Raw genomic sequence first — 26333 nt, forward strand, 5'->3', positions numbered from 1 at the left:
TCTACTTCCCATCTCTAACCCCTTCAGTCTTTCTTGAAACCTACAGTTGAACATGATCTTTCTCCTTCATCTCAATTCCTGGAACACCTGTGGTACTTCACTGGCAATGTGCATCAAGATTTCTCCTTCATTACAGTCATTTCTATGCACAATTTCACTTCCATGCTGCACAGAAGCTTCTAATGCGTAGTTGCCAAATCCTTTTGTAGTGGGAAAACCTGGGCTTGAAATCAGGTGCATTTGTACTCAAATGATAATTACAGGAGTAGGAAAGATTAAAATTTACAAATTTTTGTAAATAGCTGTAGGAAAGAAAAAAAATTTGATAGGATTCAACTACTGCTTATGATGAAAAAAAAAAATACCCCAGCAACTGGGAAAGGTTGATGATGGTTATAGGTGAAAAATTATAGGAAACATTATTCTAAATGGGCACACAAGTTCAGACATAATCCCTTTAGAAAAAGAGGAAGAAGAATGTCAACTACCACTGCCCCTGTGTAACATATTACTCAAGATAGCAGCTAAAACAAATCTTAGTTTCCACGACCTTTAGTTGTAGTCATGCAGCTAACTCTGGCCAATGGCATGGGAGTGAAGGTTACCATTTATCCCACTTGACAGTCTGTCTCAGAAAAACTCATGGGAATGTCCTTCTATTCTTCCCCCCTGCTAGGTGATTGGAAAGATGACTTTGCAGAGCAAGAGGAATGGTAAGCCTAGAACCCTGAATGACTATATGGAGCAGAAATCATTTACCATCCCCTCTCAGATTCACACTGGACAGTTATATGAGCAAAATTATGAACTCTAATTGTGCTGAAACCTAAAACTTTGGTCTTGCTTGTTGTAGTATTTAGCCTGTCTAATACAAGAATGGGGATGCTACCATAGCAAAACCCTGAAATATATGACATGGATTTAGTATCTTGGTGTCAGGAGACAAAGAATGAGATATTACTTTAGGGAAGTGGACTAGTCATGCTATGTCGATGTAAGTTATTTGGTGAGTGCTGTCTACAATAACCTGGAAGGGATTACTATGTGCCTTCTGTGTCTATAGCTTAGGAGATGGTTGGAAAGAGCCCAAGTTTTAGTGTTTGTTAATTGTCACAGCTTTTAACAATATTATAACAAAAATGAGTTTAGGAAATAATTGGCTGATCCAAGAAGAAATTAAGAATCTCAAAGTGTTGTGGAAAGCAAATGCTTTGGGCCTAAAACAGTGGGACAGATAAGACTGAAAAAGACATCAATGTTTCTCATTAACCAAAGAACTCAGCCCTGGGGCTGAGAGCACATCAAGAATATTGCTTTTCATTATAACCCATTATTTAAGATGGCTCAAAGAAGCTGTCATTAAGTTAGAGGCAAGGATTAATGCAAGTATACAAAGAAATGAAAAGATTTAGAATTTTGTCTCAGATATAACTTTGGATGTAGTTACAGGAAAATGGAGCTGACTGAAAGCAAGCTGAACAGAAGTCACTTTATTTTCTAGGGGATTTGTGTTGCCACAGTAAGTTTGAGCCTGGCTTGAAAAAGTTTTTTCCTATTTCTCTATAAATCAACCCTACCACCATTGGAAAATGTGCTACCAAATTTGTATAGCTCATAAGCAGGGCGCAACATTCACTTCAAATATGGCCATGGAATCTAATGACCAGGAAGAACTTACTCAGTGCAAAGCCAAGTGCAAAGCATATTGCTATAGAGAACAACAGACACTTCCATATCCTGCTCAGGAGCCTACACAGTGTTTGCCCATCAGATTCTCTCAGTGCCACGGACCAATGACTGATGTGTGTTTCACATTCATCTCTTTTTGGATGACTAATTTTTATTGCAGATGTCCTAGCTCCATCACTGTGTATTGGATATAGCTGTGGGAAGAAAACTTGACTTCTTAGCTTGTTGGTTGTCTGATGAGGAGAAACTACCTTTCAGCCTGATGAGAAAACTGTATATGACCAAGAGGTCCTGGGCTTTGAGCTGCATGCATTAACAGAGGGGAGAAGAGTATGATATGTGTGTGAGAATAAAGGGCATACATGAGTATGTCGTGACCAGAGGCATGAGTTGTGGTAGAAACTGCCAGCTGCCCGTTAAAATCTGTTCTACTTTTATTCCTGAGCACAAGGCTTGAGTTTTCCCAGACTCCCTTGCTGTTAAGTGTGGTGGTGTGACTGAATAGTAGAGAATAGAATATGAGTCGAGAAGCAGCCATTCCCCATCCCTTCCTTTCGGTTCTTAATTCATGGGAGGGGTGGATTAAACATCCTGTATGTGCTTCTACTTATTATTTCCCTCTTCTGGAATGGTAATTTCAAGGGAAATTTGGAAACCGATTTTGACGATGGCAAAGATGCCATCAGCTTAGGTCCATGAATGACTATGTGAAGGATAATCTCTGTTCCCCACAGACCTGCAATATTTCTGTACCATTACTTGAACAGAAAAATAAACTTCCTATGTATTAACATCATTATGTTTGGGGTCTTAAATTGCTCTAATTAAAACCACATACATTCTAGTGGGTGGGATAATGTAGCAGGAAGTTCAGGCATTGACAATACTCAGACTCAGATGGAGGGCAACGGATAACCTGATTAGGTTCAGAATCACAACCACATCAGGTCTGGGGGATACAGAGAAGTATCGCTCACAGGAAGAGGGCTATCCAAGTGGTCAGCAACCAGACGGAAGAGTTAGGATTCAAGTCCATTTTCCAATCCTAGTAGAGGAATTGTGGGAAAAGCCATTCTTATAAATCCAAAAATCAGGTATTTGTCACTTGAAAAAACTTTTTCAAACTACCAGGAAACACAGTATTATTCTCATTTCCAAGTATGTCTGCAGAAAACTTGAGAAAAAAGAAAAAAAAAGAACTCTTGGTCTACCCTAGATTTTGTTTTCAATTTTTTTTTTTTTTTGAGAGGGAAAGAGAGAGAACATGTGTTGCGCAGGGGAGGGACAGAGAGAGAGAGAGACAGGGCTCAATCTAATGACCCTAAGATGACCGGAGCTGACATCAAGAATCAGATGTTTAACCAAGTAAGCCATGCAGGCACCACTTGGTCTATCCAAGTTTTGATTTCAAGAAGAGTTACTAGAAATATAAGTAATAATGAGTCATTGTGGTAGGTTCTGTTCTGAGCTCAGGGGAGGAGCCATGACATGAAGATCCTGTGTATTGCCCTTGAGACTCTCACAGTACACGCTGCAAGTAAGAGGAGAGTAAACCACATGATACGAGAGGTCATGCAATAGAGCTGTATTAAACAAGAATAAGGGGAGACTGCTGGGAACTTGGACTCCCATATATGGGAAGCTTTGTAATAACCCTGAGGTGAGGAGATCAAAGCAAATTATAATTAAAGATTTTTAAAAAAATTATGACATGGTTATCATTACATAGAAGACTGTATATCATTACATAGAGCTTTAAAAGTGGAAAAGAACTGTTATATGTCAGGGGAAATGGGCAACATAACTCCTGTACCTTTTGTTCCAATGGTCCCGGTGAGAGAGATGACAGTTTCTTTTGCTTTCCTTTTGGGTTTTCTGTATAAGCCCCTGTGGGAAGCACAACCACTGCTGAATGGGGTGGCTATCAGATATCTGGGTATAAACACTATCTTCTAGAAGACTTAGTGTGAGGGGGAAACAGATGCATGATTTTTTGCCTTCTGTTGTTGGGCCAACACTGCTATTCCTTAGGTCTCTAAGAGGAAGAAGTAGCCTGATTCTTTCAAACAAGGATTTAAATGATGTGAAATAAGTTGAGCTCATGGAAGATCATATATATACCTGCTCCTAACATTGTATCAAACTAATACATGTCTTAATACGAGAAAATAGTTTTTAAGTCAACAGCATATTAAAGAAAATAGGATCACTTTCCTTTTAAAGTGTACAGACCAAGTTATTCTATTAATGAATTTTTCTGTTTTGCACTTTATTTGAACATTTATCCTTCAGTTTTCAAGGACGATTTTTGCCAAGTCACAGCACATATCGAGCACACCCACAAATGTGTTTCATGAGATATGGACAATGGTGCAATACCAAGATGTCGCTGGTGTTCAGTTTTAACAGAGAGCTCTAGCTTCGAGATATTCAACAGGATCCTGCAACGTTGGTACCATTTCATATTAAATTAGTTCTCCTTAACAACAAGAAAAAAGAAACTATTGAATATTACTGCACATTTTTTCTGAACTTATTAACTTATGCATGTTTATTTTTGTTGTGGTGGTTGGGAGTAAACATACTATTTTCTATGTTTGCAAGAATAAACTTGTACCTAGCTCAAGGGTTTTGTAAAGATCACACTAAGCATTTAAAATAGTGTTTAGCACATGGTAAATGCTCAATAAATATTAACATATCATTATCCATGAAGCCTGTGTTTAAAATAAATTTAAATGGCAAAATATTTCTTGAATGCATGATTGTACTATGGTGCTATGGTAATAAAAAGGAAAAAAATTCAAACTTGTTTCTGCTGAAACCTTAAAATCTAAAACATATAAAAAAAGACATATACTGCCAATGTTCACATTTATGTAGGTAGCAAAATGAAACAAATCATTGTTATAATCACAACAAGTTCACTTAAGGAGATGAGACAGTTTAGGAAGGTTTATGAATCCAGAAAGCACCCAGAATTAGAAAAGAGAATTCTCTTTTTGAAGAGAATGTGTCTTTTTTAAATGTTCAGTTAGCCAGTATATAGTACATCATAAGTTTTTGTTGTAGTGTTCAATGATTTATTAGTTGCAAAGAGAATGTGTCAACATGATCAAAACTTTCTGGGATTAAAAGTCAGTAGAATCAGTTATTCCAAAAAGAATGGCTATGCTTCTGTCAGTTTAATAGTTGTTTAATATCCAAAAATTTTGACTTCTTACTTTGAGGAAATTTTTATCTGGTAAATTATATACACTGTAACTGACACTTGAAGTTACACAATATTTAAATTATAGGTTGGTTCCATTATTGGTTGTTAAGCACAAATGGCAAAAATGTTTTTCATAACACTCTGAATCTTCATATGCTTTCCGACCAATTCTCTAAGAAAAGAAAGAAAGCAAGTCAGATGTACAAGTAGGGAAGGCTTTCCCCCCACCCCCCAATTACAAAACCTACACTGAGTGAGTGAGTTTGTTGGACATTTTAAAAATGATGAAAATTAGTAATTACTTCCTTTATCACCGAGAACCTATATTTCTAAACCTATTGTCTTCAAAACAAACTTACCTTTTCAATTTACTGTCAAGTAACATTTTAAAGCTACTGATGACAACTGAAATCTAAAAGGCAACTGATTTCGTTTCATACGTCTACTCAGTGAAAAACGCATATTGTCATATTCCAGCGACAAAAGATAAGAAATACTGACTTTCCTGTTTTGTCCAACAAAAAATGATATGGCAAAAAGAAAGGTGGGAATAGCCTTCAAAGGCTAAATATTTCCACAGGGCATTTAAAGTGCATTGGCTATAGAGCTCAATGCTGCCTTGCTGGTAGCGAGTAAGGAAGAGTTCGTCACAGATGATGTTAATCAGAGCTGCCATTTATTGAGCACCTCCTGGGTGCTGGGCATGCCCTCCATGCCTCATTTTCACACCAATGTCAAGACATTTTTGCAAGGCAGTTAGTCTTACCCTCACATTGCAGATAAGGAAACTGAAGTTGCGTGAGTAAACAAGCAAGGGTTCGAACTCTGGATCCAAAATTGATTCTCTTTCCATACCATGCCAGATGAAGCCTTTGTAGCACTAGGAATAATGTCATTTTAAATATTAAGAAAAGCATCCTGAAATAAGAGCAGGTTTTGTGAAGCCTCACAGGAATCACAAAAATGAATTAAAGTCCCTGCACCCAAGGACTCACAGTTAAGTAGGGGATAGAATTCAGACCATAGTAAATGCAGCAGAAGACTATGGACTCCAGGGAAACAGACTGCGGGTTTTAGAAAGGGAGAGGTGGGGAGGGGTGGGTGAGCCTGGTGCTGGGTCTCATGGAGGGCACGGACTGCATGGAGCAGCAAGGGTTATATGCAAACCATGAGTCATGGAAAACTACATCAGGAACTAACGGTGTACTGTTTTATGACTAACATAACACAATAAAAAAATTCACAACAATAACAGCAACAACAAAACAAGATGCACAAATGCCGTGAGGATTCAGACTACATGTTTCCATCTAGAAACTGCAAGCGGGTTATCGGGAAGCTGCCCGTGCACATACACCCGCTGAACAGAGCTGAGGACCCGAGATACTCATTACATAGATAGCCCCTGATGCTGTGACAGGCTTGTGCACGATACTGGGTAGAATTTTGTATTGCTTTTTGTTTGAATGACATTTGGCTCTTAGGAATTTCCTATGAGAAATGTGCTGCCTTTGATAAGACAAATACTGAGAAGAAAGCAGAAGGCGGTTGATCTATTGCTGCATATGAGTTTACTGAAATAGCCCTTCCACCTTGTCATTCCGTGGCTTCCCCATGTTCTTCCTTCACAAATTTCTCGTCTTTCTCCATTCATTTCCCCTCGTGGAAACCCCCTGCTCACACCTACACAAGCAAACATATGGACTGAAGGATCAAATTTTCTTATCAGCTCTATTCCCACCCCTGATTCGGGTCTCAATTTTAAGAAATTCAACATGAACCATTCATGTCAGCCTCCAAGGTAAGATTTCTTCATGATAGTCTTAGGCTGATTGAATTATTAAACTACAAAGACCGTAAAGGAAATTCCTCCTACAAACATTAATTGCAATAGTGAAAAGTCCACAGATAGAAGTGTAGAGAAATTAACTGGAAGAGTTCCAGGAGGTTAAAGGAATTCATACTTTAATTATTCTCTGAGTTCTTTTGCTCTTGTTGAGAAGGGACAGCCACTCTAGTCTATTGTCTTTGACTTGTAAATTAGAGACAAGCCAACTCTCCTGTACTTGGTTCAACATTTTGTTTTTATTGAAAAAAGTACATTTCAAATTGCCTTGGTGCTTGAGTAATTCAGTAGATTAAATTAACCTAATAATACGGTTAAACTACTTTTAAAAATATGTAACAACAGAAATCTGCCCTTATTTTCAATTTCACACAAAAACCCTCTCAGAACAAACAAGTAGGTTAAAATTTAGACTTTGTAATTTATTTAAAAAAAAATTGAACTTGCTGAGCCCAAATATGTACATAATATTATTTACTTAATTATCACACAATAAAAAGCCACATGGATTTTTAGTCATTTGGAAGTAGACAATCACACTCTCTGTTTTTATATTGCTTTTTAAGTTTTGTTATAAATGAGTGATAGCTCTATGGTTACAAAGCAATCGTCTAATGTCTAGAAATTTCTTTTGGATTATTTAGGCTAATTTTCGAAGCTTTCCTAAAGAGAAAATAGGACTGGATAGATTAAAGAATTCAAATGAGAATACAGGACAACCTATTAGCATATTCACCTGCTTGTCAAGTTTGCCCTTCTTATTGCATTTATAGAGTTACTCAGTTTCATTATACTGCATTTAGAGAATTATTAAGTTTGCAAGGAAATGTCATTAATTCTTTTCTTTGTCAGGACTCCATGACCTCTTATATAAATAACTCTGCCAGTGGAACCAAAAAAGAGTTCACACTTGACTGTCAGACAAATTCCTTGAAATAGGTCATTCACACATGTGTAACATCTCACCTCTTCAAGTGGGAAAACCTTTTTGTGTCAATTTTTGCATTAGAGGATGAACGTGAATGTCATTTTATACATCTATATCTATGTTATCTGTAATGTATGTGTTTATGCACGTGTGTACGTAAGGGATCTCCAAACACAAGCCTTATCAGTGTAACTAAAATATCATTATCATCGGTGTACTACCCCATCTTGCAGTGGAAAGAAATATTAGGATTTCAGGTCCCCTTAATATATTTAAAACAATGACAAGTCTCAGAATTCTGGGATGAGAACTTAATACCATCCAGACATTACAAGCTTTTCATTTGACAGCACAATCACTGAACTGTAATAAAATAGAATAAGTCATAAAGAACTACAGACGAAGTCAACTGGAGTTTGGGCATCAGAATTCTAAATCAATTAATTATAAAAATAACACTAACACACAAAAGCATGCATAAAAGGAAATAATTGCTCTTCATTTTGTAATGTTAATGAGTAGAGACATTTTCCATCATCGAGTCACTGGACTCCTTATGATGAAATTTTCATCTTGAAGTTGTACTGCGTAGGAAGGTATACAATATATTGGAGTATGTAATTCACACGTTCGTTTTTCATTTGACTGAAGTCTTGTGTCTTTGACTTCTTCCAAAATTTGGCTTAAGGATCAGATTCTCATGAATTACTTTTCTGTGGAGAATTATAGAGAGGGGGAAAAAGCAATAGTATGAGTCACAGTTCTATTTAAGCAAAACAGGAAATTAATGCATAAAATACACTTTAGAATTCTACATTCTCACAGAGTTGTCCTTGAATATAACTGTAAATATTGAATGAAAGGAATTTTCTTTCAGATTAGCACTATAAAATAAAAACATGTAAAGAAAGGATTCTTAGAAAATCTATTCTAAAAGCCTTAGATAAGGCACAAACATAATTACTCTGCTCCTAATTTCTACAGAGATGAGATGCCAACACGAAACTTGTATAGGGGCTGAATATAGTGGGAAGGCAGCAACTGATAAGTGAGTTAAATTACATATAGGTCTCTGAATCTAAGGCAATCTCCCTCATCTATAATCTCTATGGGAATAACTTTGTTCCTTGGACATCAGCAAGGAGAAGTCTGTACAGCACCTCACATCTAAATTCCTCTCTGATACTAACATATGGGGAAAGGGAGCAGGGTTGGTCTCTTTCATCAAACCTGATGCTCAACCTTTCTTGGCTACAAAGTTGAATTTGTGTTACTTCTGGAGAGTGCATTAAAGGGGTGAGAAGAGCTTTTGCTCTTGTTTAAACAGTGTTCTCTACAGTTTTCTTCCTTTGGGGTATCAGAGGAACTGTGTATCCCAAACATTCTCCTGTGAGAAATGAGCTGCCACCAAGGACAGCTAACTCAGATCCAACTCTTCTTACTTCCTAGCAGGCAAAAACTACATGCAAATTCAGGGGATTAAAGTAATTAATACTTTACCCCCCAACATTTCCAGTTCTCATTTATAGGGCACGTCCCTCTGTCTCTTATTGTCTTTGACTTCTATGTTTCTTTACAGCAGTATGCTACAAAAACAGGACTAGAGTATTTTTAGAAACTCTTATGTATTTCCCAATATTTCCTGTGAGATGGGATCAGATTTTATAACCATTTCACTAATTTTCTGAGACACACTTAATAACTTCATTTGCACCAATATGGGGAAATGAAAAAAGCCTGAAATCTGGTTCATCTGACTTTCCCCGTCTTTTCCATATATTTGAGGCATGAACTGGGAACCAAAGCATTCATCTTGCTAATGTAGAAATGCACATAATTCCCTGAAGCATATTCTGTCTTCTCCCATGCCATTTGCCATGTTGTCCTTCTGCCCCAAGATGCCTTGTCTTGCCTTGGGTAATGTTCATGGTTTTGGGTGGTAAGCACTCCGTTTAGAAACAGCATCAGAACATTTTTTTTAAAAAATAATGCATTATGTAGATAAAAATTACAGATATTAGTTCTACCTGCAAGTCCTAAAACAAAGTATCCTTGTGCATGAAGTGGTTCTGCGCCCGACTTCAAACTTTAAGTATCAGCCGATGGGGTTTTACTAATCCTTTTTGCTAAGAACTTTGTATATGGAATTTACTCTACAAAGCATGACCTTCCTGGGACTAAGGAATTATGTAATAATCACAGTTAAACTTACAGGACAATCCACAAGATAATTTGATGAGGCAAGTCCTGCTCTAATAGGTTATGCAGCTGGAGTGAATCTTTAAAACTTTCTTTCGCCACTCCAAACTCTAGGAAACCCAGCAAGTCCTTTGAAGACAGGTGCTTAGTCCCAGGTTAAAACTAGAATCCAAAAATTTATAGTTCTTCAGTCCTATCGTGAATTTTTAAAAGATTTTATTTATTTATTTGAGAGAGAGAGCACGGGGACAGCAGAGGGTGGGGGAAAGTGAGAATGTCAAGCAGACTCCCCGCTGAGCTCAGAGTCCGGGCAGGGCTGGCTTTCAGGATCCTGAGATCATAACCTGAGCTGAAACCAAGAGTCAGATGCTCAACTGATTGAGCCACCCAGGTGCCCCTGTCATGAGTTTTTGTAATTATGGAAAAACCCTAGTCAGTTTTGTAGGGGGAGTTAGGTCCTTTTTGCTTGAGCCTCACAGAGAGAGATTCATTCTTGGTGGACATCTGCCAAGATAGACATCACTTGGATTTATGCTTCAGGTGACATCTAATAGGAACTATATACTCATCATCAAGAATATACAAGAGGCCATCATGAATGAAATAAATGGAATTGTCTTGGTATTTAAACCAACAGCTGAGGCAGCAACCACTACTTAGCAATTCTTAGGAATTGCTCTCATGCTGGTACAGAGGTTCCAACACTGTTAGAATCGACATTTTATTTTTTTCTGTAAGAGAGAACTAATTTTTTTTAACCTAAAAGTCTCCTATTTTTCTTCAGTTGGAAATGAATATTCTTTTTAAAAACCACTGTGTAGGCTAATACTGCTCTGTGTGAACAAAACTGACCTGCAGTTTTCCAGGTGTTGTGTATCTATTTAGCACCTGCAGGTGGAGGTAAAAACGGGGGCCAAGGAACTGGCCATTTGTGCAGAGAAGGTCATTCGGGTGTGGAGCCTACATCACTTATTACAGCTAACAGGCATTAGCATTTACTATGGTCAAGAACTCTTCTAAATGCTTACTTCTTGTAGCTCACTTAATCCTCATGAAACATTATCATTATGTCCATATTAAGTGATCTCCACATTAACTATCATTATCTCCATAGTAGAAGCTTGCTCACGGTTACACAGCTAGTTAAGTGTTGGAGTATGGATTCAAAGCCAGGTCTGGCTGTAGATCAGGAGCTATTAAACTATATCCACTGTAGGGTCTCCTAAACACACACCCTTGCAGTTTGGAAAATAGGAAGTATACAAAAGAACTTAACTTTTGCTTTTACTTATAGCATTTGTTTTAGGTTTTTTTTTTAGAATAAAAAAGAAACTTTGTGCCTAAGGGATAATTTCACTATGCTGAAGACAAATGTTCCCATAAAAAACATCTTCCAGAGGTAACATTGATGAAATAGAATGTAAATGAATACGAATTGGGCATAAACTTCCCAACACAGAAAGAAGTAACTAATTTATTTCCCTCCCCAAAAGGCAAACGATATTAAGAATATCAGCACCAACCTAGGTTCTTGTTTCTATAGAACTTCAAAGTCTGCATTTTCCGGGGACGAATGTTGGACAGGAAGTGAACGTTTCTATGAATAAAAATCAGACAAATATTAATGCCACAATTTTCAAAACTTAAGACCATATAAAGAAAAATGCCTCAAGTTCAAATCTTTTTGTTTTTGGTTAACGTTTGTTTTCTCTTGATTAAAATGTGTTTTGTAGAGGTTACTTTTGGAAAAATTCACAATTTCATAGATACTTGCAAACTGATTTCAACTTGTAATTGTCTTTCAAATAGTATTTGATATTTCATAGATGAATTATTACCCCCAAACATTGACTTTCATATTTCCCTGCTGTAATGAAAAGTTAAAATGGAAAGTTTTTTAAAAAGAGGTAAGGTCTCTTAGCATACTGATTATGATCCAATTTTTCTATATACAAATGGAATATTTTCTCTGATTTTTACTAAGTATTTTAATGACTTTTCTGATTTTAGATCATCAGCCAAGAGACAAGACAACTCATTTTGCCATATACACCCAAACACAAGGAGATGATTTTCCCCCAGTATTTGTATAGCAGACCAGAGGACTTACCTTACATTCAAGCTTTACTACATCCCTCATATCACAGCAAACATTCTCAATGACTTTTACTAAGAAGTATTCTTTAGAAAAGATACATTTACATGTAGCAATGATAATCCATCATAGGTTTGGACCATTATAGAAGTCACCTAATAGAAGTTGTTGTTACATCCCTGTCATTGCAAAGTTGTTGCCCCTCTAAATAAGCCTTTTTAAAAGAATATACATAGTGGCTAAGGTGTGGAGAACACAAAGAGAGATCAAGAAGAGAAGATGAACAATAGCTCAACCGTATCGTTCTTTGGTGACCAGATACCTATCGATCTAGGATTACAGTTCTAATTATGGCATCAGAAACACACACACAAAATTTTGTTTTAAACATGTGAGGTCGCAAGTTAGAGTAAAGGTTATGTGCTTTGAAATGCTGTGTCACATGGATTTAAAATTAGCTTTAGTGATGAAAAAAATCACCCATGTTGGAAAACATGTCGGTGGGGTTTGATGAATATGTACCAGGAAATATGAGACTGAAAAAGAGCAAAAGTTTTAAACATATGTAGATATATCATGTTATTTTAAATATTTTGCAAACACAAGTCAAAGTACATATGTAATTGGAAATTTGCCTGTTTTATGTATATCCATCAAAGTATACTAAATCAAGTGAGGCAAAAACTTTGGAAAATTTTTCACTAGAAACTGGGGGACAGTTTTATATTTTGGGTTCCTTTATAGGGCAAATGCAAAAAAAAAAATCCACTAGAATAGCCATGACTTTTACGTGTATGGCTGAAAAAGATGGAGTTTTATGCAGTTTAGTTTCTCTTTGAGTTTATCTGAACCCAAAGGAATAGAGTTGCTCACACCAGCACTTACAGCAAAATTAAAAACTGGATTCTCACCTTTGTCAGTTGGCTAATACAGAAGGCAATTGCGAGGATAACTGTAATGATACCAAGCATCACTGCATAAATAATCCCTATTATCACTGAGGGAGAAAAAGAGAACAGAAAATTACAAAAGTATGAGATAAACTACCACATATCAACTTAAAAATACAATAGGTAAAATCAGGGTAATATCACTTTACCATTTTATGGAAAATACATTAATATACTTTCATGTATGCTATATATTTTCAAAAATTAGGTTTTTCACAGTAACCATGTGGGAGACTGGAACTTTGAGTACTAACATCTTTGTCCAAGGTCACACATCTAATGACGACAAGTCTCCAGAGTTCAACTCACTCCTATTGTTCTGGACAGGACCTCACAGGCATAATTATGGAGAAAAGCCATGTGGACATCCTGCGGCGATATGGAAGAAACCACAAACTCATATTTTCAAAGTTATGAGAGAAAATAATGTCTTGATGTACAAAGGGTATTGGGGAGATCATTGAATCAGCAGTTTTGGAGGAAATAACTCAATATAATATACCCTAGTATATAAAATATGTATACTAATTAGTATAGTTCTAATGTAATATACAAAATACCCTATACTGGAAGTATACTAAAAATATTTCTCAAATCTTTTACATGTTGAGAATGAAACAGTTTCAATTTAATGAAACAGTTTCATTAAGTTTCAATGAAATTGAAACTTAAGTGAAATTTAAGTTATAGGTAGTCTTGCCTATTCATGAGTACTTCTACTTTCAAATGAAGTAAATAGAACTGAAGGCTAGACATACAAGTAAAAGGGCATATTTATTTGGCCCATTTATAACTGAAAGGTTTATTATTGATTTTTTAAAAAGTAAATGTAGGTTTTTTTTGCCACAGGTGTTGCCCAGCCTTCCTGTCCGTGTAGCTTTAACTCACGAGCTGGTGATTCGGTTCTACAATCCATTTTTCTCGTATGAAGAATGGATGCAGGCCAAGTGTGAAGGGAGGCTTAGAAAGGCTGAATAGTAAATGAGCACATAAATCAACTAATGCCAGATCCACAGCAGCACCTAAGAAGTGGGGATGACAGTCCTCCAGTCAGAGAGGGCTGGGAGGATAACCCCAAAGTGGTGGCGTAGGGCCCCGAATGAATCAGGATTGAGATATTTATTTATTTGCAAATAAATTTTATTTATTTATTTATTTATTTATTTATTTATATTTATTCCTGAGATGTGCCAAGTAATCAGATGATTTTAAGCTCCTTGCTTTCTTTACAAGTAAGAAACAAGGATGTTCAATGGTTTTATAAGCTCCTATGAGACTTTTCTCAAGTACCCATGCTTGGTTAGAAAGCTAAAAAACTCTAAATTATGTACTGCTAGTTCCAAAATATTTAGGAAATTAAGAAATGCATATTTTAATTTTAAAAAGAGTGTATTTTGCTTGCCTCTACAATTTTATATCATGAAAGTTAATAATATGCCTTCTTCTGTTTTAAAAACTGATGCTTTTGGGGGCGCCCAGGGGAGCCTCAGTCGTTAAGCATCGGCCTTCAGCTTGGGTTCTGATCCCAGGGTCCTGGAATTGAGCCCCATATCAGGCTGCCTGCTCAGCGGGAAGTCTGCTTCTCCCTCTCCCACTTCCCCCGCTTATATTCCCTTTCTCACCATGTCTCTCTGTCAAATAAATTTTAAAAATCTTAAAAAAAAAATTGCTGCTTCTTGGGGTGCCTGGGTGGCTCAGTCAGTTAGGCCTCTGACTCTTGGTTCCAGTTCAGGTCATGATCTCAGAATGGTCAGATGGAACCCCACATTGGGCTCCATGGTTAACATGGAGTCTGCTTGGGATCCTTTCATTCTTCCTGTCCCTTCCCCTCTGCTCCTCCCCACACTCTGTCTTTCTCAAGCAAATAAAATCTTTAAATAAGTTAAAAAGTTAAAAATTGGCGTTTCTTATTTTCTTCGGCATTTGGAACTAGCAATGTGTCATATAAGATGCAATTATTGTTATTTTATGTTGAGTATTAACATACCTGGTTCAGAGAAAGGGTGGACAATTTGTTCCTTTGCTTCTAAAAACACAAAATTTCAAAATAAAGTCAGAATACATAGAGTCTATCTTTAAAGTTCCATATTAGAATTATTGTTTAGTGGGTTTCTTTTTATTAACTGTGTTTGGGGAGCTACTGTTCAATTTTAAACAGTTAACTAGTAAACCTTCTGAGGTGATGGGTCAGTTTTAACATCAGTAATTCCACTATCTACTTTCAACTACCCAACAGGTATTCATGGATCAGACATTAGCAAACCATCTTCTTAAATGAAGGAAAGGGTATGAGAAAGTACTGAAAGAACCACTTATTGACATCTACAAAAAGCAGTGCATTTAAAAATATATGAAAAAATGGGGAGAAGAAAGAAGACCCAATGAGCCATCACCCCACATGAGTTTCAGCCCAAACCCAAGAGAGATCATGTCAGGTATCAATTTTCCAGTTTTAGGCCACAGCCACCATCTGAATCCAAATCCTTATTGTGTCTCATCTGAGCTTTTGTCAACAGTTGGACTGGATTCCCTATCTGCAGAAGTTTCTAGCATTGCTGCCTCAATGCAGCTTAAGGTACTACTAGTATTAACCCGATGACATTTCTTTCTTTGCAGTCATCAACACCATTTTATGTCTCGAAGTACTAAGACTACCACAGCCTTACCGTTTTCTTGAATTTAGTTATTACAAATAACATATCGCATCATATGTTATCATGTCATCAGGGACTTGGTTATATTGGGTCATTCTTTAGAGGTTATGTTTAAAGATTAATTGGGGGTTGTGCTCTCTTTCTTCATGGCAGGTGGTAATTATGGTTAGTATACGAGCTCAGGAGCGAAACAGGTGGGGTTTCAGTCACAGGAATCTCTCTCACTAGTTATGTGGCCTTGGACAAGTTCCTTAATTGCTCTGTGCTTTAGTAATTTCTTAGGCAAATGTAGATTATAATACCTATCTCTTTGGGTGAAATTAGGTAATGCATGAAAACACTTACAATGGCCCCCAATGCTAGCCTTTATTTCTAGGATTCAGGGCACGTAGCACTGCGTGTCTATGTTTGACATTTTAATGCCTTCCAGTTGGACACCATCAATTGATTTCACATTGAAGTGACTTTGAAAATTAGATTGTTTGTTCCATTGAACACAGAAGCCCAATAATTAGTTCCCAGCCCTCAGCCTAATTTTCCTTCGCAGGTCTCTGTTTTTAAAATCTGCTGCTTCCGCTTATCCCAGAGCATTTTCTCCGTGTTTCTATTAGCTAATGATCCTGCAGCTTCTCAAGGTATTTTCTAAGCCTTTTTAAAAAATCTGGAGTAGCCTGGGGCACCTGGGTGGCCCAATGGGTGTGCCTCTGCCTTCCGCTTGCGTCATGGTCTCAGGGTCCCGGAATCGAGCCCCACGTCCGGCTCTCTGCTCAGCAGGGAGCCTGCTTCCTGCGGCGCCCCCCCCCCCCCCACCTCGCCGCCTCTCTGCCTACTTGTGGTCTCTGTCTGTCAAATAAATAAATAAAATCTTTAGGGAAAAATCTGGAATAGCCTGCCTAAACCCACCTACAAGAGATACTTTCCCTTTCCACTTTCAACTGGCTTTGGTGATGTTATCCTCTTTTTCTGATAAAAATAGCCAGAGGCAGTGAATGTGACCTAATGGCCCTTCTCTCAGTACCCAGCATGACTTACTAGGGCATTACGATATTAGGTATTACGATATTACGATAGGCTTGGGGTGAGGAAATTTTGCATACATCTTCTTATTTGATCTCTAGAGAAATACTGTAAGATGAGAATTATGGGCCCAAAAATGAAGGGGATAGAAACCTCTTGGGGAACTTCACTCAGGGTCAGCAGGTAGGATAGCTGACCCCTGCATGGTTTGACCCCAGGCCATCCTCACCACTGCACGATGAGATCCCTTCCATCTGGCCTACCATTTCATGATCACAGTCAGCATTTATGAACTCTGCTAGATTGTTTTAATTTCTTTAGCCCACAGTATTATTTCTGTGAGATATTCCAGAGGTGAGAATTCCTCTGGAGTAGGGATGGTGTCTACTTAGGGTTGTTTCTCAGTGTTGGTCACAGTTTTGCCACAGTGACAGGTCCAATTAAATAGAGTTGCATCATAACAATTAACTCCAAAGGTAACTATTTTAAAATATAAACAAACCTGGTTTTTCTTGTTTCTCTCTTTTTTTCCTTGTTTCCTAAATTTCATGTATGAGTGAAATCATATGGTAGTTGTTTTTCTCTGACTGACTTATTTCACCTAGCACTATACCCTGTAGATCCATCCACATTGTTGCAAATGGCAAGATTTCATTCTTTTTTTTATGGCTGAGTAACATTCCATTGTACATACAGACCACATCTTCCTTATCCCTCCATCTATGGATGGACACTTGGGCTGTTTCCTTATCTTGGCTACTGTAAATAATGCTTCAGTAAACATAAGGATGCATATATATTTTCAAATTAGTGTTTTCACCTTCTCCGGGTAAATATTCAGTAGTGGAATTACTGGGTCATATGGTATTTCTATTTTTTAATTTTTGGAGGAAACTCCATACTGCTTTTTTCACAGTGGTGGCACCAGCTTGCATTTCCACAAGTAGTGAAATAGGTGAAGGGGATTAAGAGTATATATATATATATATTTTTAAAGATTTTGTTTATTTATCTGACAGACAGAGATCACAAGCAGGCAGAGAGGCAGACAGAGAGAAAGGAGGAAGCAGGCTCCCTGCTGAGCAGAGATGAGGATGCGGGGCTCGATCCCAAGACTCTGGGATCATGACCTGAACCAAAGGCAGAGGCTTTAACCCACTGAGCCACCCAGGTGCCCCTAGAGTACATTTCTTGTGATAATTATATTGTATACCTGAAACTAATACCATAGTGTACATTAACTATACTTGAATTACAAAAAAAAATTTATAAATGAACATACTTTTTCTCCTGTCTGGGGGTGGTTGGTGTGTAAAATCTGAAGAGGCTTGTCTTATACTAGGAGGGCTAGGTGATGGCTTCACTGGGGGAGTCGAGGCTGTAGAAAACAGAAGTTGAGAAGAAGATCAGCAATGAGGTGACTGAGTGGACTCTAGAGCGTATCATACAAGGCAAATTTATCCCATGTCCCTCTCAGTGGCAGCTCCAGAATTTCTACATAGCAGGGGCTTACAGATGAAGAAAGTGTATCTTAACTTCCTGTGTAAAGCACTAAAATCTGCCTCAAAATGTCCTTGTAAGAACTAAAGTAGTTTCTTCCATATATGTACATTTACATACACATGTTAGTAGAATAGTTGGCACATAAAGAATGTGACATACATGTTGGTTATTATTGCTGCCATTCTTATAAAGGGAAGAGAGACTGGAAGCTGCTTTTGCATGTCATGTTCCATAACTTGGCGAAATTGTCAATGTTAAAGAAAGGGAGACTTTGGTGAGTGCTGTGAAGTGTGTAAACCTGGCGACTCACAGACCTGTACCCCTGGGGATAAAAATACATTATATGTTTATAAAAATTTTTTTTTAAATTTAATTAAAAAAAAAAGAAAGGGAGAGACTCATGACGATGACATAAGACCAAAGTTCTGTCACATGCCTCCCTTTCTCCACCTCCTTGGTACAATTCTACTTCCCTGGTAAAAATTAAAACCAAGACATGATTAAACTCAATTTTCTTCTTGTTGGATAGAGAGTGAGTCAATTCCAAGGCTCCCCACCCATGCTTTTTTTTTCTCCTTCAAAAGTAGCATTTCAGAATTATAATAGAACTGTAGGAAATACTGGCTCCAGTCCAAGATTACTGGCTGGGGATCCAGATAACCAAGTGATGCAATGAATTCTAGGCCATGGTTACTCTTTAGAATAAAAACATATAAACACAAAAACATGTATATAAGATGTGTATTCTCATACATCCTTTGAAAATCCCTTTAAATATATTATAAATTTATTTTTATAACAAAACAATTATATTTTTAAATTTTATAAGTATAAAATTTATGCATTATAAGACTTTTATAAATTAAATGGTTTTTTTTTTTATTACAAAAGTAATCCAGTGGACCTGGGTGGCTCAGTTGTTTAAGGGTCTTCCTTCAGCTCAGGTCATAACCCCAGTGTTGGGCTCCCTGCTCAGCAGGGAGTCTGCTTCTTCCTCTCCCTCTCCCCTCCCCTCTGCTCATGCTCTCTCTCTCATTATCTCTCTCTCTCAAATAAAGGGAAAAATGAAGGGGGAGAAATCGGAGGGGGAGATGAACCATGAGAGACTATGGACTCCAGGAAACAAGCTGAGGGTTTTATAAGGGGAAGGGGTGGTGGGGTGGGTTAGCCTGGTGCTGGGTATTAAGGAGAGCATGGATTGCATGGAGCACTGGGTGTTATGCATAAATAATAAATCATGGAACCCTATGTCAAACACTAATGACCTACTGTATGGTGACCAACATAAAACAATAAAAATAAATAAATAAACATTATGTATATAGTCATCTGAACTTTTAGCTATGCATCTAAATATAGGTTCATTTTGTTTAAGTATGTATAAATATGTACATAGTGTTTAAAATATATATACTACAATCATGTACCCTATGTTTTTTAATATTCTTCTATGACAATATTTTTAATGGCTGTATAGTATTCCACTGTATGAGTGTACCATAGTTTAGTCATCAGTCTCTGACTTTGAGCATTTATGTGATTTTTATGCATTGTTAGATAACCATCAGCATACTAAACTCTGGGCATGTATCTCTGCTTATTCCTTTGAGACATTCTAGAGACAGGAAATTGTGCTCAGGTACAACAAAGAGGGGGTGGTCGAGCACCTGCAGACATTGTCCAGAGATACTGTCACCTCAGCTAAATGCTCAACATTTCCTGGAGAAAAGAACTCAAAAATATCTTTGACATTTATGGTCAGTCTCCTCAAGGACTGAGTACCAAGACCTGCCTCTTTCTACCAGCTACTAGTGAATCCTGTGCAGGCAGGAATCATTGTCCCCAAACTATCTGCAATGTTTTCTCTTCTCCTATAAATTCAGTTTTCATCTTGTTGCTTGACTTGGTTCTATTACCTGATTCATCACATGTATTTAAACAATTGATACAAAATGAACTAAATAGTATGATAAATTACAGATATCTCTAGGTTCATCTTCAACACTCAGGTGTGATGATTTTAAAAGATAATATAAGAAAAAACATTTTTAACAATAATCTGATGATAGGAATTTTAAGTTTCAACAAATATTGAAATCAAAATTATGGAAAAAATATTTTTTATTAAGAATCAATGAAAGTATGTAAAAATATAAAAAAGGATACCTAATGAACAAAAATTATTTAATATCTTGATTATTACATCTCCTTTACACCTTTCCGTTCAGTATAATTATTTACAGGTAGGACATACATTTGTAATCACTTTAGAACACGAAATGGATTCTTTTGAGACATAAAACTTGTTTCCAGGGCTGCTAGTTCCCAGGGCTAGCTCATTTTGAATCCCCTCAGCCTTAGAACAGTGTTTTGTACATAATATGTATTTAGTGAAATACTAATAGTTATAAATTTTTAGCCAATTTCTTATAGAGGAACAACCAAGTGAGTTTCTAGGTTGCATCTAAAATAAAATAACAATGAATTAAATAAGCCATATGGCAAAGAGGCACCTACAGAATGAGTACAAGCATATCTGAAAAAATGCATTCACAGACGAGCAACAAAATATTTTCAACATTTCAATAACATGCACATACTTTTTTTAAAGGTTTTATTTATTTATTTGACAGAAAGAGAGAGAGAGAGAGATCACAAGTAGGCAGAGAGAGAGGAGGAAGCAGGCCTCCCGCCGAGCAGAGAGCCCGATGCAGGGCTTGATCCCAGGACCCTGGGATCATGACCTGAGCTGAAGGCAGAGGCTTAACCCACTGAGCCACCCAGGCGCCCCCATACTTTTAAAACAGAAAAAAAATCTAAAACTGAAAAATAAAACAATCCATACCAAAGTTTTTAAGTGTTAAAAGACTGAAAATGTTAAAAATTTAACCAAAGCCATGGAGGAGTTTTGTCTGTGAACACAAATACGCCCTCCTCCAGGTTTCCTAACTCTTCCACAGGACATCATGGTCTACCTGAGTGGGGATTTGCAGGAGTCAGTTAGGGCAATGCTCAATCTATGGGCAGGTGCCCCCTCCTCTTTTCTGAACACCTATAAGACCCCACCTGTTCCAGCCCCCCACTTGTCTCCCCATCTTATGGCTTGTCCCTCAATCTTCTTTCTCTAGGCTCCAGCCATGCCAGACACCTCTTGGTTCCTCAAATGTACCATACTATTTCCCATACCCGCAACTTTGTGCCTCCTCTTCCCTTTGTCTGAGGTATCCTCTCCCATCCCCCATCTCACCTAGCTGTCTGCTTCTTGGGGCTCAGTTCAATACCATTTCTCTTTGAAGGTCCTTTCTTATCTCCACTCCTTGTACCACAAACTCTATCAAGTCCCCAGTGCTTGGCATGGTGTGGTAAAGGCTTAGTGAAATCTTATGACTGACTGTTTGGAATCCAGATACCTCTTCCAAGGACCCCTCGGTTACTGGGAACCTTGGGTATTCATTCATTTACTCATTAGTTCATGAAGGTGTTTTAGCACGCTTACTTTGTGCTATGTACAAAGAACACAAGAAATAAATGAATCAATAAATCAATAAATCGATAAGTCATGGTCTTCCCAGCAAGGAAATTGCAGCTTAGTAAAAAGGCACAACGATTTGATCTAAGTCTTATAATGTGTTTTCTCTGGAAGTGAAGTGATGGCCCCAAAGAGGCTGTGGTCCATTCTATGGGGAGGAGGACGAGGTCGAAAGACCTCGGGGAGGTGTTCTTGGAACTCATCTTGCAAGAACTCTAGGATTTCGACTGTGTGGACATTTAGGTACTGAGTCAGCAGTGCCAGCCATGCCCAGGAATTTGAGACATTGCTGAGGGATCTGCAAATATCTAAGTGGCTGTCACACAAATGGGAAGAGAAGCAATACAGAGAGGGAGTGAAGGAACCCGCTGAAGAGCTTAGCAGAGCCCTGTGTGCCATGGGCCCTGGTAGGGAATTCGGACTTTATCCTTAAAACAGTGGAAGGACAATAAAGGGTTTGAAGCAAATCTTCATTTGCGGGAGATCACTGTCTATAGTAGGCTGAAGGATGTGGAGGAAAAGAGCATGCCCAAGAAGGAGAACCCTGTGTTCAGGGGCGGCCAAGATAAGCAGTCCCTTTGTAACCTGGCACTCCTTTCCACTGAGGGTCCTTATCACTACTTGGCCTTGCTTTTTGGCAGAGAAGACGTATAATCTGAGGGCATAACAAGTAGAAAATGACAGTATGTTGTGGAGGAAAAAAGACCCAAGAATAGGATCGAACACCTCTTAAAACCGGTACCTTAGTGCTTTGTGTTTTTTTTTTTTTTAAAGATTTTATTTATTTATTTGACAGAGAGAGAGATCACAAGTAGGCAGAAAGGCAGACGGGGCGGGGGGGGGGGGAAGCAGGCTCCCTGCTGAGCAGAGAGCCCAATGCAGGGCTCGATCCCAGGACCCTGAGATCATGACCTGAGCCAAAGGCAGAGGCTTTAACCCACTGAGCCACCCAGGTGCCCCAGTGCTTTGAATTTTAAACAAAGTCAGAGAAGGGGAAAAAAATAATTATAAATGTATAAGCAAAGTATATATAACTTTTTGTTGTTGCTGTTATTGAAATGAGAAGATGCTTATGGAGACAGACCTTATTAAAATAAAATTTGAACTTTATCAAAACCATTTTCAGCCTCTGGCAAATAGATGTCTTTCTTCTCCAAAAGCTATTTCTCAGGGAAAAGGAGCATTTAGTGGAAATTTTTTTCGAAAGAAGTAAAGGCTGAAGCCCAAGGCCCTAAACTCTAGCCAGAACTCAGGAACATCTAACACTGAAGGCAACGCATTGTTTAGAGAAACAAAGTCCTTGAGGTAATTTCCAAAAATTGCGTATACTTGATTCAAGTCCCAACTGCAAATGTTGTGTTCTACTTGCACACTTACAAAACCTGATTGGTGGCCAAATTTATTTGAGGCCAAAATTTTCCACTTCTCTTCTTAGAAATACCTGCCTTAGTTCTCCAGAATTAGTTGCTTTGATGCAATTTCTTATTATACTCACCTAAAGTCACCAACACAGTAAGAAAATAAATATAGCAAATAAATGCCCTAAGAGCAACTTGATAAAAAATGTTTTTTAAACTTCATTTTCTCAACAATCAAGTATCCGGAACAGATCTATAAAATGATCTTTGTTGTAGTTTTCCTTCCATTTTCAGAAAAAAAAAAAAATCTGTATTTCAATAGTCATTAACCTGTGTGCTTGTTAGCAGAACGAGGAGGGCTCAGAATCTTTTACAGAAACACATGGTCTACCAAAAAATGTTAGCTCGAAGGATTAATAATTTTGCTCACTCACATAAGTTTTTCTATTTTTAGCATGTAGTTAAATTTTAAAGAACTTGCTGGTTATTTTTAAGATTCACATGGGGCAATTTGAAACATTTTATCAATCACTTCAAATTAAATACACTATCCTCAGGTTGAAAAATGTCACCTAGGAGAAACAAAAGAAGTATCCTTTTGTACATTCTCAGGTGCTTAAACTACTTTCAATATTCAAAGTAAGGAAACTAAAATTCCACAATACTACGTACCCCTAACAACTGTCAAGAATGTTTTGATGCTTACATTCGGCAGCAATAGCCCTCAATTTTGTGTGACTCTCCCATAGTCCTTGGGCCCTAATCAGCTAAAGAACAGCTGTGGACATATATAGTTACCCAAAGCTGCAAAATTTCTGTGAATAAGGGGATTTTATTTTTATTTTTTTTATTAATTTTTTTCATTTATTTTGACAGAGAGAGATCACAAGTAGGCAGAGAAGCAGGCAGAGAGAGAAGGGGAAGCAGGCTCCCCTCTGAGCAGAGAGCCCCATGTGGGGCCCGATCCCAGGACCATGAGACCATGACCTGAGCTGAAGGCAGAGGCTTAACCAATCACCCAGGCACCCTGCTACGGTACTTCTTAAAAAGTACGTTACAGTGACTGGAATTGAATCACCTAATTTTAGGTTCGGGAAGGGTGTCATGAATGAATCCATATATGCCATCCAGAATGGTGAAGATTTCTAATTTTCATGATTGTATCATCTCATACTTATATACTATTTGAATTGTTCCAGAACATTAACCTCTTTTGTCTCTTCTCCTCACTGCTCGGATCTCACCGTTGCTCACTAAAACTCTACCAGTCTGAGACGTCCCTGGGTTGAGTCAGGGAGCATGGGAAGGCCCCCGTCTCTGTTCCCAGTGCACCAAAAGGGTGGGGTGACATGTGGGCCCAGGACACATTAGAGATAGAATGGAGACTAGAGGTCCAGTTTCCTAACATCCTCCTCCATGCTCTTCCCACCATATCACACGGCTTTCCCAAACAGTTGACATTTCTAACATGAAATGTTATAAGAAAGAAAAACAATAAAGTGCCATGTTGGACAAATGCCCTATGGTCTTGCTTAATGGCCATACTCCCAATAGTTGAGCTCCTGACTCAGTGTGATAACACCAGCTCTCGCAGCTGCTGCCTTGGGTTTGGTTCCCTCCTGACTTGCAGGTGATAGAAGTCTTATCTTGCAAATGCAAACTCTTACAAGGACACACCCTACACATGAAATGCCTGAAGTAGTTTTCAAGTCAGAAAACTAAATTTTCTAAGCACTACAGTTTTTTGCTGTTGTTGTTTTGTTTTGTTTTTGGCATTGTGAGGACCATGAAAACTGATTGACAAACTTATCTGTGGAAGTTTCCCACAGCTAATTTGTGGTCAGATAGGGACAAAAACTCACATCTCCTGACTTCCAACTAAGTGTCTCTTTGGCCAGCCCTCTTGTTTTATACAGAGTGAATGTATAAATGAGGATCTTGCCTGTTCCCAAATATTTATATATATATACATATATGCATACATATATGTATATATATAAGAAGATGCTAAGGAAGATGTATACACACACACATGTGTGTGTATATATATATATACACACACACATACATATATATGTACATGTGTATATACACATGTATATACATATATACATATATATGTATGTGTATATATATATATATATATATTTGGAGGACACTACTGTTGCGAAGCAATATTTTAAAGGAAATATTCAGTTTTGCTCTTGAACCACAGGATTGACAAACTCAATCTGGGTCGAGTCAGATGTCCATCCTGTCTGTGGTCACTCATTTTCTTTCTTTGGAAGGGTTTTAGGAGGCTAGAATAGTCAATTACAACTTAGAAAAACTGAGCTTCCTAAAGAATAAAGTGGTCATTGTGATGACATTTGAGCCTGATGTTTTGAATAGACCTCAGTGTTTGGTTTGAACTCTCTGCTCAAGAGCTCTTAAAGAAAGGGACAAGGACACCTGAGGGGCTCAGTGGGTTTAAGCCTCTGCCTTTGGTTCGGGTCATGATCTCAGGGTTCTAGGATTGAGCCCTGCATCAGGCTCTCTGCTCAGCGGGGAGCCTGCTTCCCCCTCTCTCTCTGCCTGCCTCTCTGCCTACTTATGATCTCTGCCTGTCAAATAAATAAACGAAATCTTAAAAAAAAAAATAAAAAAATAAAAATATAAAGGGGCAGCTTGTTAACCAGTACATTTCACGGGCATGGTGTCCAATGCAGTAACCCAGTTTCCACTCATCTACAGAGGCCTGCTCTGGTGACTCCCATGCAGCCAAGTGGTCACACTTCTACCTTCCTTCACTTGATAGAATAACAGCTCCTCATTGAGTCCTCATTGTGGACTAGAGTGACAGCAACTTCCCTCAAGGAACCTTGAACGTGACTGCTTGGCTCTGAACTGCCCAGCTACTGGCCATTCTCATGGTCCCAAATCATTGTTGAGGCAGCAGGAACAGAAGGAAAAATCAGCCTATAATCTCAGACACTGTATTTTCTTCAGCTCAGATAGAAAGAAAGCAAAGGATATTTATCTCTGCTATCTCAGTGAGAAAGGAGGTCAGAATTTCACTCTTAGCTTTGCTACTAACTGGTTGAGGATCTGAGTAGGTCACTGAATTTATCAGTTTCTTGCTTCTAATATGAGAGTAATGGAACAGATATCCTCTAAGGAACTTCACTAGTCCCAAATTGTTTGTTGACTGAGATAATAATATTCATATTTAACACATTGCCTATTCATTACAGTCTGGATATCCTCTCTTGCCATCTTCAAAACAGTTACCTGAGTGCATATTACTATCTATTAATCATTAACTATAGAGAAAAACAAAGATCAGAAACATTGCCTAACTTGCCTAAGATA

The 26333-nt window shown here is 37.9% G+C and overlaps 1 protein-coding gene and 1 long non-coding RNA gene across 2 annotated transcripts in view; one reads left to right on the forward strand and one right to left on the reverse strand.

Annotated features, from left to right (window-relative positions):
* The first annotated feature begins 6485 nt into the window (after positions 1–6485).
* The window catches only part of LOC116584299, a 172142-nt gene continuing 152294 nt past the window's right edge, over positions 6486–26333 (forward strand). The window contains exon 1 of the long non-coding RNA XR_004283145.1: positions 6486–6704. This is a non-coding gene — a long non-coding RNA (uncharacterized LOC116584299). The remainder of the gene's footprint in view (positions 6705–26333) is intronic.
* LOC116584298 (glycophorin-A-like) overlaps positions 6969–26333 on the reverse strand; it is a 35484-nt gene continuing 16119 nt past the window's right edge. Inside the window, exons 3-7 of the mRNA XM_032332394.1 lie at positions 17875–17970; positions 14909–14947; positions 12883–12968; positions 11400–11473; positions 6969–8390 (exon numbers count right to left, since the gene is read on the reverse strand). Coding sequence (XP_032188285.1) covers positions 11414–11473; positions 12883–12968; positions 14909–14947; positions 17875–17970 — 281 coding nt within the window. The 3' untranslated portion in view covers positions 6969–8390; positions 11400–11413. The remainder of the gene's footprint in view (positions 8391–11399; positions 11474–12882; positions 12969–14908; positions 14948–17874; positions 17971–26333) is intronic.

The sequence above is a fragment of the Mustela erminea genome, chromosome 2 (assembly GCF_009829155.1).
Source record: "Mustela erminea isolate mMusErm1 chromosome 2, mMusErm1.Pri, whole genome shotgun sequence".
NCBI classification, from domain to species: Eukaryota; Metazoa; Chordata; class Mammalia; order Carnivora; family Mustelidae; genus Mustela; species Mustela erminea.